This window comes from Miscanthus floridulus, chromosome 10 (genome assembly GCF_019320115.1).
Source record: "Miscanthus floridulus cultivar M001 chromosome 10, ASM1932011v1, whole genome shotgun sequence".
Taxonomy (NCBI): Eukaryota; Viridiplantae; Streptophyta; class Magnoliopsida; order Poales; family Poaceae; genus Miscanthus; species Miscanthus floridulus.
Genome location: NC_089589.1, coordinates 27,386,359 through 27,399,286, shown reverse-complemented (window position 1 = coordinate 27,399,286; position 12,928 = coordinate 27,386,359). Strand labels below are relative to the sequence as shown.

General features: G+C 49.7%; 1 protein-coding gene across 1 annotated transcript; it reads left to right on the top strand.

The window, feature by feature from the left end:
• Positions 1–11,799: 11,799 nt before the first annotated feature.
• Positions 11,800–12,669, top strand: LOC136488292 (uncharacterized). Its single transcript, XM_066485277.1, has one exon. It carries the CDS (start codon positions 11,800–11,802, stop codon positions 12,667–12,669), a length of 870 nt encoding a protein of 289 aa, XP_066341374.1.
• Positions 12,670–12,928: the final 259 nt, after the last annotated feature.

Sequence of the window (12,928 nt, the reverse complement as noted above, 5' to 3'; positions counted from 1 at the left end):
AGAAACACAGCTATAGAAAAAGATTACAGGGGCGCCCCGCAGACGGATGAAACCCTAGCAGCGCACCTGGCGGACGCCCTCAACCCGCCGCCGCCGACCGCCCCACACCGGTGGCCCCGGCCTTCACCCCCCTCCTCCTCCCCGCTCCCCTCCCCTCCCTACAGCCTCCCATCCCGCACATCCAACCCTCCCACAGCCTTCGGCGTCGTGGGATGCGCCTCCACCAGGGAGCCGCTGCTGGAGCTCGCCCGGCCGTGCGCCGTGGCTGAGCCCGCCCCCGCCAGATCCGGCGCTGGGGCGCCGTCACTGACGCCGACGCCGGGAGCCGCAGTCATGGCCGCCTTCGACACCACCCACGCCGGATCTGGAGTTGGGGCGCCGTCGCGAGCTCAATCAGCACCCGCGCCGCCGCCAACGCCGGGTGCCACCGCCGTGGCTGCCACCGAGTTCGCCACTGCTGATCTGGCACGGGGGTGCTGCTGCGACCTCCCTCAATGCCCACGATGCCATCGACGGCGGACGCCACCGTGCACACCCCCACAGGGCCCAAATCCATCGTCGACCTGCCGGTGCCGGCCACGGACGCAAGGATGGAGGACGAGTCGTTGGTCATCGTTGAGGACATCCTGGAAGTCGAGGATGAGGAGGAGGATGCCACATGCTCGGGCAGGTCATCGTCGTCCTCCCTCTCCGTGCATGTCGCCCCCTTTTTCCCCAACCGTCGGTCGGCTAGCAGCTCCGACGACGAACTTGCTTCTTCTGCCATGTGCTTGTCATACCTGGATGCCGCTCGCAAGGCTCTTCGGGCCACGTCTCCAGCTGGGGCTCCGGGCGCAGCACATAGCACAGCCGCCGTGGAGGAAACCCGTCCGGCGCCTGCAAGGGGGAAGCGGCTTCATCGGCGCAGGACTAGTGCGTCCGACGGACTCCGCCGCGGGACTTCACCATTGCACGCTGCGCGGGTACTCATGCAGCGTGGCCTAGGTCTGCTGCCGGTGGCAAGAGTGCCGGTGCACCGGCGCCTCGGACCGCGACGTACGGCGTCAGTGCCTGCGACATCCCGGCAGCCCCATCGAGGGCCCAACATCGACGCTGATGGATTCCAGATTGTCAAGAGTCGTTGTCACCGGGGATGTTCGGGGAGAATGGCACCCAAACGACGCCACCGTCACGTCCCACTGGAGCTTGTAGGTCTCTGCTTCAATTGCCTCGCGCACGACCACATCGCCGCTCAGTGTCGCTCCCCGTCCCGTTGCCTCCACTGCTGGGGTACCGGGCATCGGGCCAGTGCGTGGGAGCGTGGTCGTTGGCTAGAGTGCAAGCAAGGCCCTTTGCCGGCTCGCAAGCCTTCGCCCTCGGAGGCTGGAATCAGCAGGGGAAAGGCGCATGACTTTGCTGGTCCTAGGTGGCCCAGCTTGTCGCCGGGATGTCGCGCCGCGACAAACCTGGCGCCAGCACCGTCATCGCACGGTTGTGTGCAGCAGTGACCGCCATCGTCGCCGCAACAGCTCCACAACAGCAGGTTGCCACTATCACCACCCCTAGGCGACACTGATAGCCATCCCAAGGTCCAGGTCTTCGTCGTCCCAAGGAACGTGGAGCTCGCCGTGTCTGGTGCGGACCTCTCCCTTGTTCTCGTTGCACTAGCCAGTGGAAATCAGCCAGCTGTCACGCCCGCAGAGTTCTTGGCGCACCTTTCCTCGAAGTTCCATGTGTCTGAGGGGGCGGCTAAGGCCTGTGCTTGGCTCGGGAGCCCTTCTGCATGCGAGCATCTGCATGACGGCCACTCTAGCTCGTCGTGCGATAGAGCTGGACTTGAGGACGGGGCAGACTTGATGTTATGGAGTCGGCCGAGGCAGCTGCCAACGGCAGTAGACACAATGTTGGTTCCAATGCTGGTTTAAGCGGCAATCCAAGGTCCGCCCCCCAACCGTCGCTCCGCTTCGGAACCAGGCCATGTTGCGGTGACGACCACGGACTTGGTCGACAACCCTCCTGGCGACGTCCAGCCGACATTCGACAACGAGGACAGCAGCGTGCAGAACGTGCTTTCCACCCCTCCCCGACCGGCGCAGTCGAGGTCGATTGAAGAAGCGATTGAGTCGCGGATCTGCATCCCTCTACAGTCCCCCATCATCCGAGCCGGCCCCAAGCTCAGGAGGCCCAAGACGCCGAAGTCGGGGTTCACGATGAGGCGTAGCGAACGCATCGCTAGGAAACTGCGCGCAGCAAACTCCACGCTACAGGCGCAGAATGTTCTGAAGCAGAAGCTCGGTATCGCCGTCGGCTACAACGATGTGGACGATGGGATCGTCGAAAAGTTTCGGGCGACCTTTGCGGTCCCTTTGTCGGCCAACTAGTAGGAGGCATTGGAGGCGCTGTTTGGGGACGGATTCGATCTGGTGGCCATGAACCTGGATATGGTCGGGTTTGATGCCGAGGATATTTAGGCCTTTGTGCTTAGCTTATTTGTCGCAAAATGCAACGGTGTAAATCACAACCACGTGTGTTCGGTCGCTGGTCTCTGTAATCAGTGGATTACCATGGCCAGCTTAGATTTGTAACAAACTCTACTTCTGCTTAATGAGAAACATGCCACGGCATGATCTCGAAAAAAAAATAGATATATAGGTATTAGAATAATCACATTTAACGATAACTGAAGGGCCAGGCTGGGTACTTTTGGTACCAGACCTGGCACCTTGATTTGCATTAAGGTACCAATCTCAACCCGTCACCCGTGTGTGAGTATATTTGTGAGTGGAAGACGAATAACACCTCCAATAAAAATAAGAAAGAAAGAGGATGGAAAGAAAAAACAGAAAGAGCTGGGAGAGACTAGGCATATGCACCTTGATTTGCAGCGGCGAGAGAGAATGCTGTGTCCTTCAGTTCCTTGATCTGTTGTGGAGTGGAGCAAGCGGACTGGCCGGGCCAGGCTGGCGGTACATTTGTCACAGAGATGCCAAATTGTTAGATTTGTGGTTGATGTATAATAGTGTATATAAACGAGTACATAAGTTTGAAAGTAGATCTTGGACGCAGAGCTAGCTACGCATGAAAAATTGAATGCAGAGAAATATGGCGTCGAGGAAACGGACCTGTTGAGCGATGGCTGGAACTGGAAGTACGTTGGACCAAGTGCAGGCGTGGTTTGTGGAACGGCACCTGCTGCCTAGCAGTTGCAAAGGTTGGAGATTGGCCGGATCCGCGACTAGGCGTGGAACGGCACCTGCTGCCTAGGCGTGGTTTGCAGCCGGTAGAGAGAGGATAATATGTGTGCTTCAGTTCCTTGGTCTGTTGTAGAGTAACGCAAGAGGACTGGCCTGGCCGCGCTGGGGTTTACAGTCATCGATCACCATAGAGATGCCGAATTGTTAGATTTGTGGTTGGTGTATATATATAATAGTATATATAAACGAGTACACAAGTTTGTAGTAGATCTCGGACGCAGAGCTAGCTACGCATAAAAAAAAAATTGCAGAGAAATTCAACGTCAAGGAAACGAACCTGTTGAGCGATGCCTGGAAGCCTGGAACAGGAACGAATCCCGGCGTGGTTTGTGGCAACTGCTCTGCTTGACGGACGCTGGCGGAGGTGGTGGTGAATGGGCTGATGGCCAGGGTTGCTGCTAGCCGGCGCCGGAGGGGGCGGACAAGCTGAAATGGACTTAAGCGAAGAACAGAGGAGATGTGAGGTGGTTAGCGACGACTAGAACTGCGGTTGCTTCTCTCGGCAGCTTGAGATGAGGAACGAAGGCAACTTTATAGTTGGCCATGGTCGCCCAGTTAACTGAGCTTAGCTGGTAGTGGCAGGCAGAGTCTGAACATCTTCAAATACTTCAAATAAGTTATAGTCTTACAGATGGTATTATGGTCAATAATTTTGATATAAATTTATCTTCATGCAAATTCATATAAAAAAAATTATGAATTATTGTTTTGACCACACTTCTTTTCAGAAACGGGCTTGCCACCTCTGTTAATTGTTATGTCTGGATCCTAGTTTTCTCTTTAACCATTCGTATGAACGCCTTCTTTTATTTGTTCATGTTACTAAAAAAGAGTTTAGGTCCTAATAGTATTGCTTTCCACATGTTGATTAAGTTGAAACACAGCTTGCACGCCAACGCTCAATACGTTGAATTTATTATAACACAGGATTATATTTGTAGTAGTATTGTTTTATATAACGTAGAATGGTAAAAAATAAGTTACTAATATTGATATTACATAACTTTTTATTCGAAATGTATCAACTTATTCGGAATACCAAATTATGAAATCGATTATCATGGAGTGTTAATATAAATTAAAATTAATAATTGGTGATATTGCTATTGATTTGGTAGGTGAACATTTTTCCATGTTTCATAATCTATTAAAATAAATATTTATCCTATGTATACATGTGAAAGATAATATTATGCTTAATTTTAACTTCATGGTTGTTGAATGTTAAATTTTTTTTTTGTAATAGCATATATTAGTATTTAATGTAGATTTGAGAATTTTTATTTGTTTCTTTATAATAGCCGTGGTAGAAAAAATATAGAGGTGTTACATTATATGCTATTTCATAATAGCGTATATGGGTATGTTGAATGCAAACTTAGAGGTTACTTTGCATTATCCTTCATATTGATAGAGGTGGTTAATTTATAAAATTAGCAGGGAGTATTTTAAATTATCTTTCATAATGGCAGGTGTAGGTAATTTAGATACAATGTTAGAGAATTCTTTCGAATTGTCTTGATAATGACAAAGGTGGATAATTCAGATGTAATGTTAGGGGGTTATTTTGAATTATCTTTAACAATGACAAATGCGGTTTATTTAGATGCAAATTTAGGGTTTAGGTTGAATTATTTTTCAAAATAACAGAGGTGGGTAATTTATATACAAGTTTAGGGGGTTATTTTGAATTATCATTCATAATGGTATATGTGGATAATTTAGGTGCAAGATTCAAAGGTTACTTTATGTATTTTTCATAATAGCAAAGGTAGGTATTTTTTATAAATGATAACATTTCCAATGGCTATTATCAACGATGACGATTAAAGTTTATCAAATTAATGGTTAGATGTTTTTTATTATTGTGAGAGTTTCTAGGATCTATTTTTTGACTAGCACGTCAAGTGAGAATTAACGTGGTGCCTTTAATTACTTAATAGTAGAATTAGGTTTTGAGTTGGTTTTTGATAAATATTTTTTTTACCAAGAGACGTTTGAGGTCATAATAATAATAAATAAATTGGCTGTTACTCCTCAAAACTCTTCTTTCCATTGTCTTAAAAAAACAGATGAGAGACCCACACACACACACGGGAGACTCTCGCTCAGAATGCAATGCCGATGGGGTTGTTGGAGGGAGAAAGAAGGCACGCAACTTTTACTTTTGTAGAGAAAGCGCCACATGCAGATGGGATTAGTCGATTACCCTTTTCCTTCATAATTCTGGTAGTTTGATCATGCGCGTCCATGGCTAGGTGCCTAGGCCGGTGTGAAAGAGAATGATGCCGCCCATGCTGGCTTTAACTTTTCAGTACATTCACTTCCTTATATAACCAAAAGTATGGTCGGAGATTAGCTTTTAGATACTTTTTTGTAAGCGCGTGAAGCATGGCTGTTTGATTAGCATCAGCATGTTTACTACTAGTTCGTTGGGTCGTTGCTGGTAGGCGGTCGTTTGGAACAAATATATAGATCGTTTGGAAAACTTTGGCGTCCGACGAGGCGACGACTCCGAAGGTGACCCCGAAACCGAAACCGAAGCCGAAGCCGGATTCTGGTCGAGCCACCGAGGACAAGGAGGCGAGGCTTGACATGCACACCGTCAAGCAGTACTCCGATCCGTAGCAGCCTGGGCCATGCGATGTTCTCACTCCTGTCACCATCGGCACGTCAGCTTATCACTTTCATCTCGTCTCAGAGTAGTCGAGAGACTCCAATGCCCGTGCAATGCAGAGCAAAATGCTGTAGGAGTACAACTAACTAGAGATGCCCTATTGCCATCTGAAGGATCCGATTCCCTTCAGGTTGATAGGGCCGTTGCACAAATTAAACTAAGAAGGTAATTAGAGCCAGTTTTGCCAGCTGGGAGGAACCGGAAGGCGTGCATCTCTACCTTTTGATGCGTGATGCCTCACATGTGAACGTGGAGCACCGTTTCTGTTCAGGCCTTTGATTCAGAAGGTAACACTTTTTATGTTTTCGTCCATTTGTTCTAAGAAATCGTACGGCCAAACTAGGAAACTCATGTCGGTGGCGTACCACCGCCGCGCGGCGAGGAACGACGGGAGCTCGACCCAGCGCGTGGCCGGGGAGAAGAGCCGCGCGACAAGGTCGCCGTTGGAGAAGCCGCCGGTCTGGAGGAGCGTGCCGTTGGGGAGCAGCGCCCCCGAGGAGCACCACGGGTTGGTGGCCAGCGGGTACGGGTGCAGCACGTTGGAGCGGAGGTCCAGGAGCACCGAGTGAGCCGTGCGGTCGGCGCCGTCGGCGTTGGCCGCGCACGGCGCCAGCGCGGCCAGCGAGATGTTGGAGGGCCCCGTGTCGGTGCGGTCGAACATCAGGACGAAGTCCCCCGGCAGCAGCTGCATGTGCATCGCCGAGACGCCGATGCTCGCATGGAGGAGCTGCCATTCTCCCTGGAACGACGAGGACGGTGTGGTGGGCTCCTGCGACGGGGCATCATCGGCGCCGGCGGCATTGGCAATGCAGCTGGCGATTAGGAGGAGGTGGAGAAGCAAGGATCTTGGCTTGGGCATGGCTGCTGAGCATGCATCCATGCATGCGATCTTTAAGCCTTTTCATGCATCCTTGCGATGTTGATAAGCTAGGTGTAGGTGTAGGTTTGTAGCTAGCTTGTGTACAGAGTGTGTTGCGTTGCATTGTGATGGTACACGGAAGGTTGCATTGCATTGTGTTGGGTGGAGGGTTGGTTCAGGGAAAGGTTGGAGGGAGGAGGGAAATGGGGAATACGCATTTGATGCTTCGAACAGGGTTACACGATTCAAAGAGTCAGAAATTTCGGACCAGACTTCATTTAACCCGTCAAAATATTCATGTTTAGCTAGTATTTAGCTGAATTTTTGCCACAATTTGATCAAGAGGCACAGAGACGAAACAGATGATTATAGTTTGATAAGTTTGAACTTTTATAGTGAAGGAAGAAATTGTGAGTTTGTTTGAACTATATACTGGGCAAAATATAGCAATTTCTGAGCATTAACAATTGACGTAGGTGAACTTCGTAAAGATTGGGTTCAGTGCCTCAGTGACCGGTTTAGATTGGGACCTCAATTTGCACCGCCCCATCACAGCTCTAAACCAATCCACCATCACTGAGGCGGTGCGACCCTCATTGAGTGACCAGTTAGATTGGGACCTCAACTTGCACTGCCTCATCATAACTCTAGACTGATGCGCTACTCTGCAACTAGGCTCTAAACTCACAATGTACAACCACGTACTGTCGCTCCACAAGTGCCACTCATGTTCTATATACTTAGGGCCTGTTTGGTAGGGCTTCAAATTCTTCTAGAAACATTTCGGATCCAGATTCTCTTAGAAAACGTTTTGGACCATGAATCAAAGTCACCTTATCATTTGGATGGAAGAATCAAAATCATTGCAAAACCACATTTTCACGGTTTCTTGCTCCTAGGCACCCTTATATATCTACCTATGATGTGTGCCCATTGCTGTCACGCCCTTAAGATGACACGTATTTGGAGCTTCATGAGTAGATATATATAGGTAGGTCACTTGGATAGTTGGAAACTGATAGCAAGAAAGAATATGATTTACAAATATAAATGGTTTAGGGCATGTTTATAGTTTATACAAGTTATTTATAGTGCAATAGTTCAACTAGCATTTTGTATTAGATAATGATAGGACTAACGTCGCGTGCTCACACTCCGCCTCGCTCTTTGGTCCATTTCTCCACAAAAAAAGACAGTGCCACTCGCCTTCTCTAGCACGGGGCCGCTCGCCGCAGGCAGAGCTCCCGCCCTTCGCGGCCGTATCTCTAGCGCGACGACACCGACCCACGCGCCCGTCCCGCGTTGCTCCGCGCCCATCCACCTCACCCACTGCAAAAGGGGTGGTAGCGGAGGCATGCGCCTACGCCTGGGGAGGCCTTGGGAGGCCTGCGCCTACGCCCCCATCCACCTCGCCCATCGGCAGGAAGGGGAGGCTTGTGCCTGCGCCTAGGTGTATGCTGGGCCGTTGACGTCCCCCTGACCAACGCATGTTGCAAGCATATGTTTTAAGTGTTTCTGATGTTTCAGAGGTATGTTTCAAGTATTTCATATGGTTGTTGCAAAAGTAGATCGGAATGTTGCAAATGTTGCAAAGGCTATACACATATTTTGCAACCGTTTGTTCCAAATGTTTCATCTGTTTTTCAGACGTATGTTGCAAATGTGTCTATTTAGATGTTGGATATGTTTTACACATATGTTGCAAGTGTTTTATCTGGATGTTGCATATATTTTGCAATGGCTTTTCAAGTGTTTTTCAGGTGTTTTTGCAAGTGTTTCAGATGCGTGGTTCAAGTGTTTCATCTGTCTTCAGATGTATGTTGCAAATGTTTCATCTGGATGTTTTAGAAGTAGATCAGGTGTTGCACATGTTGCAGTGCCGCCGGTGGCTAGAGGACAGCAGCCTACCACAGAGCTACGTCTCCTACCTCGCGCAGCGCACCTCTCCCTCTCCTCTCCTCTCCCTCCCCTCCCTTCCCTTCCCTTCCCAACATCTCACCACGACAGTTCATGCTCGGCAGGGAAACCCTACCCGATGAGCGCATGAACACCCGCTGAGGTGGTGGCCGCGGGTCGACTGATGACAGAACGATGCCCGCGCGGTGGCCCGCAACAAGCTGAGGTTCATGTCGTCCGCTCGCTACGCGCGGGAAACAGAGCAGCCACGGGCGTCCATCCGGACGTCCAGGTGCTAGTCATGCCGTTTTGTATTTAGATTTAACCCCTGTACAAGATTCCTTTCACCAAGTCTATGAATATTTGTATTAATATGTTTGCCATTATTTAATTGGCTAGGTGCATTTGGTTTGTGTCCACATCTTCCTGCACCACAAGTATATACAAGTGTTATAGTTTCTTACCAAGATCACACAATAGACCTTGTCTATAGAGATCGAAGCGCATATATTTTTGGTCATTGAGTCAACCCAAATGAATTACGATGTGCTACATAACTCATCCAATCTAGGGGAAGAAATAAACTAAGCTATTTGACCCATAAATATGGGTCTTTTACATTTTTGCTATTAAGGGCACGTTCAACCCACACACAGGGGTCGTCTCCATGGACCTCGAATCCAACATAAAGACAGCTAAAAAGACAGGTCGTACAATGGGCTGTCTGTTTTACTACACACTATTTAATGCTACGCATGTGGCCTAGATGAATTGTGAACACTATTTTGTACACCATTATGTTGCTAATTGATAAAAAATGGATTAAGCTTAAATAAGATGAACATGCTTATAATTTTTTTAAATCATCAATATATCATATTATATATAATTGAAACATCTTTGTCTAATTTTTTTCTTTCCATAGCGCAGGCAACTGCTACAGATTTGACTTCAATAAAAATTTCACTAGAAATATCTACACAGCATCCTCATAGCCCCGGGTCAGCCAAAAACAGCTAGCATTTCACATTATGAAAACAGCATGGTGACAATGTTTTCCATGTATTAGCCAAAAACAGCTACCATTCCACACAGCTATCATTAGCAACATGCCCTGCACCTCTCTCCCTCTGCGACAGCCGGATCCCGCAGCTCCACTCATTGCCAGGTGTCCCTCTCATCAGCTTTTGCATATAATTCAGGACCAGTACGTCCTGTGTGCTGGTTGTGGTTTGATGTGTAGAAGCTTTGGAATCAACAATGCGATTAATTAATTTTTGTTATACAGCCACTGTGGCACGTCCGAACGTATAACTTTTCTATGAACTTATGAAGCATACATGCTTCATATATACGTGGTATTGATGAGTCTGCAATTATCTTGTTTGATGACAGGTTCTGGCCCTTTTCTTAGTCATGTTTCCGCAGATATTACCGTAAACAATGAGATGTCTTCATAATCTTCTTCTGTATATGTCAGTTATGTCTGGATGATCCAGTTTTATATCACTACAACAGTGTTACTTCTTGGACTGAAACCTGTGTTGTGTATGGCAGTTGTAGGTGTTAGACTGTAAGAATTCATTTCATAGAAGTCAACTCACACTGTAACACAACATACCTTTGCTAACACTTTCTATAGTGGGCAAAGGGCACCTTTGCCAACATATAACCTCCCGCGAAAAGTTTTGCCGACAGTTTGGAAACAGTCGTGCTAGAAGCCATCGGCTAATAGCTAGGTCCTAGCTAATCCAAACAAACTGCGTTAATGTGGGTCAGTTTGAGTTTCTATCACAAATGAAATGAGAGAGCTACTATTTAATTAGCAGGTGCAAGATCATGTTCAAATCATCGTTTCTTCGCTCGTGATGCCAATGCACACCTTACCGCTGGCCTTTTCAATGCCACCAGTCCGCCCAGTCCATTTCATATGTCCGTCCCTACGCTAGCGTGATAGGCGATGCTCCACGTCGTGTGCCACTGTTCTATGAAGTTCGCAGTCGCCCAACGCCTTGTCACCAACATGACATGCTTAGATCTATTTAGCACTAAAAATTAGCTAGCTAAAGCTCAAGACTACTATTTTTAGCTAACTATGTTTTAGTACGTGACGTTTGAATCCACCTGCTAATAGCTGCTAATAGTGTAAAGTAATCTGCTGCTCTCTCTCTGTACACGCGGCAGGGGCAGGCGCCGAAAGGACTCCCCTGCTGCTGCACTAGCAGGGGCAGGCGCTGAAAGACTCCCCTGCCGCACTGTAGCCATAGTAGGGGCAGACGCCAAAGTCAGCCCTGCTGTCACATCTAGTCACTGTAGTAGCATGGCAGCCTGGCATGTCTGTGTACTAGGATTAGATGGATAGAGTTGTATATATAGTTTCTCACTATAACTCAGTGAAGAGAGTTCAGTTTTACCATCTCTTCTTTAGAGCTCTGGCAACGCTGGTGCTTGTGTTGTGTGTGTGCGCTCTGTTCTCCCTCCCTCTTCTACATCCGGCCGTAGTGTGTGTGCGAGAACGTCAGTGAGTGGTTGGCTCACCCGTGCGGGAGATCTCGGCACCAACAAGTGGTATCAAAGCCGTACAAGCATAGTCGTTGGACTAACCGCTGGCGATGACAGACGGTTTAGAGATGGGCGACAGCAGTGGCGCTGCTATGGCTGCCCAGCCACGACAGGAGGTCGTCGTGCGCACGGTGCGGGAGGTCAGCGGCACTAGTTCGCCGACGCTGACTCGCACCAACTATGGCGAGTGGGCGGTGATCATGAAGGTCAAGCTCAGAGCCCGACGGCTCTGGAATGCAATTGATAAGGGCACCGACAACGAAGAAGACGATATGTCAGCGTTGGAGGCTATCCTCGCTGCTGTGCCAGTGGAGTACAGGGAGCCGTTGGGGGCGAAGAACTCTGCTAAGGAGGCATGGGAGGCCATTGCAGCGATGCACGTCGGCTCCGACCGCGCAAAGAAGGCGACGGCCCAGCTGCTGAAGCAGGAGTACACCAACATCAAGTTCAAGGATGGTGAGTCGGTGGAGGACTTCTCCCTCCGCCTGTAGTCGCTCATCAGCAAGCTGAGGAGCCACGACGTCACCATCGACGAAGAAGAGTCAGTCTCCAAGTACCTCCACTCCGTGCCGATGAAGTACATCCTGATCGCTCTCTCCATAGAGATGATGCTGGACTTGTCCACCCTCACCATTGAGGATGTGACAGGCCATATGCGGGCGGTGGACGAGCGCATGGAGCAGGCCATAGCAACGACGGATAGCGGCAAGCTGCTGCTGACAGAGGACGAGTGGGCAGCCCGGATGAAGGAGAAGAAGTCCGAGGAAGCCTTCTCCAGCCGCGGTGGCGATGACAAGCGCCGCGGCAAGGCTTCTTCGGAGAAGAAGAAGAAGGTCGACCCCAATGTCTGCCGGCGTTTCGGGAAGACGGGCCATTGGGCAAAGGAGTTCCCAAATTGCAAGCAGGAGAAGAAGGCTGAGGCTTATTTAGCGCAGGCTGATGAGGATGATGAGGCCACTTTCCTTATGGCAATGTTCTATGCACTACACAATGTTGAGGCCAAGGAGAAGGGAGAGGTGATGGCGGTGGAAGGACACGGCAAGGCTCTGAAGGTTGTCAACCTCGACGAACCGTGCGCCCAAGTCCACCTCGAACGTGTGGGTGGCAAGCAGGAGCAGTGGTGGTACCTGGACTTCGGCGCCAGCAACCACATGATGGGCTCAAAGGAAGCCTTCTCTGAGCTCGACAGCAACGTGACTGGCATGCTGATGTTCGGTGACAGCTCAAGGGTGGTGATCCGAGGGCGCGGCACCATCATCTTTAGGTGCCAAAACGATGAACACCGCGCGCTGACAGATGTATATTACATCACGCAACTACATTCAAGCATCATCAGCATTGGCCAGCTGGATGAGCGCGGCAACGAGGTACTGATCAAGGACGGTGTCCTCAGAATCAGGGATCGAGAGCAGCGGCTTCTTGCCAAGGTGAAGAGGCCCTAAAACCAACTGTACCTGCTCGACTTGAAGGTGGAGCAGCCCATCTGCTTGGCTACACGGCACATGGAGGAACCGTGCCTGTGGCATGCCCGGTATGGCCATATCAGCTTCGACGCTCTTGGTCGGCTGGAGAAGATGGTGACTAGGCTGCCTCATATCGAGCACGCAGACGAGCTGTGTGACAGCTGCCTAATCGGAAAGCAAAGAAGGCTGCCATTCCCGAAGACGGTGAAGTACCGCACGGCAGAGACCCTCGAGCTGG

Coding starts and splice junctions, on each gene's coding strand:
- LOC136488292 (XM_066485277.1), top strand. CDS start 11,800: ATGAAGTACATCCTGATCGCTCTCTCCATAGAGATGATGCTGGACTTG.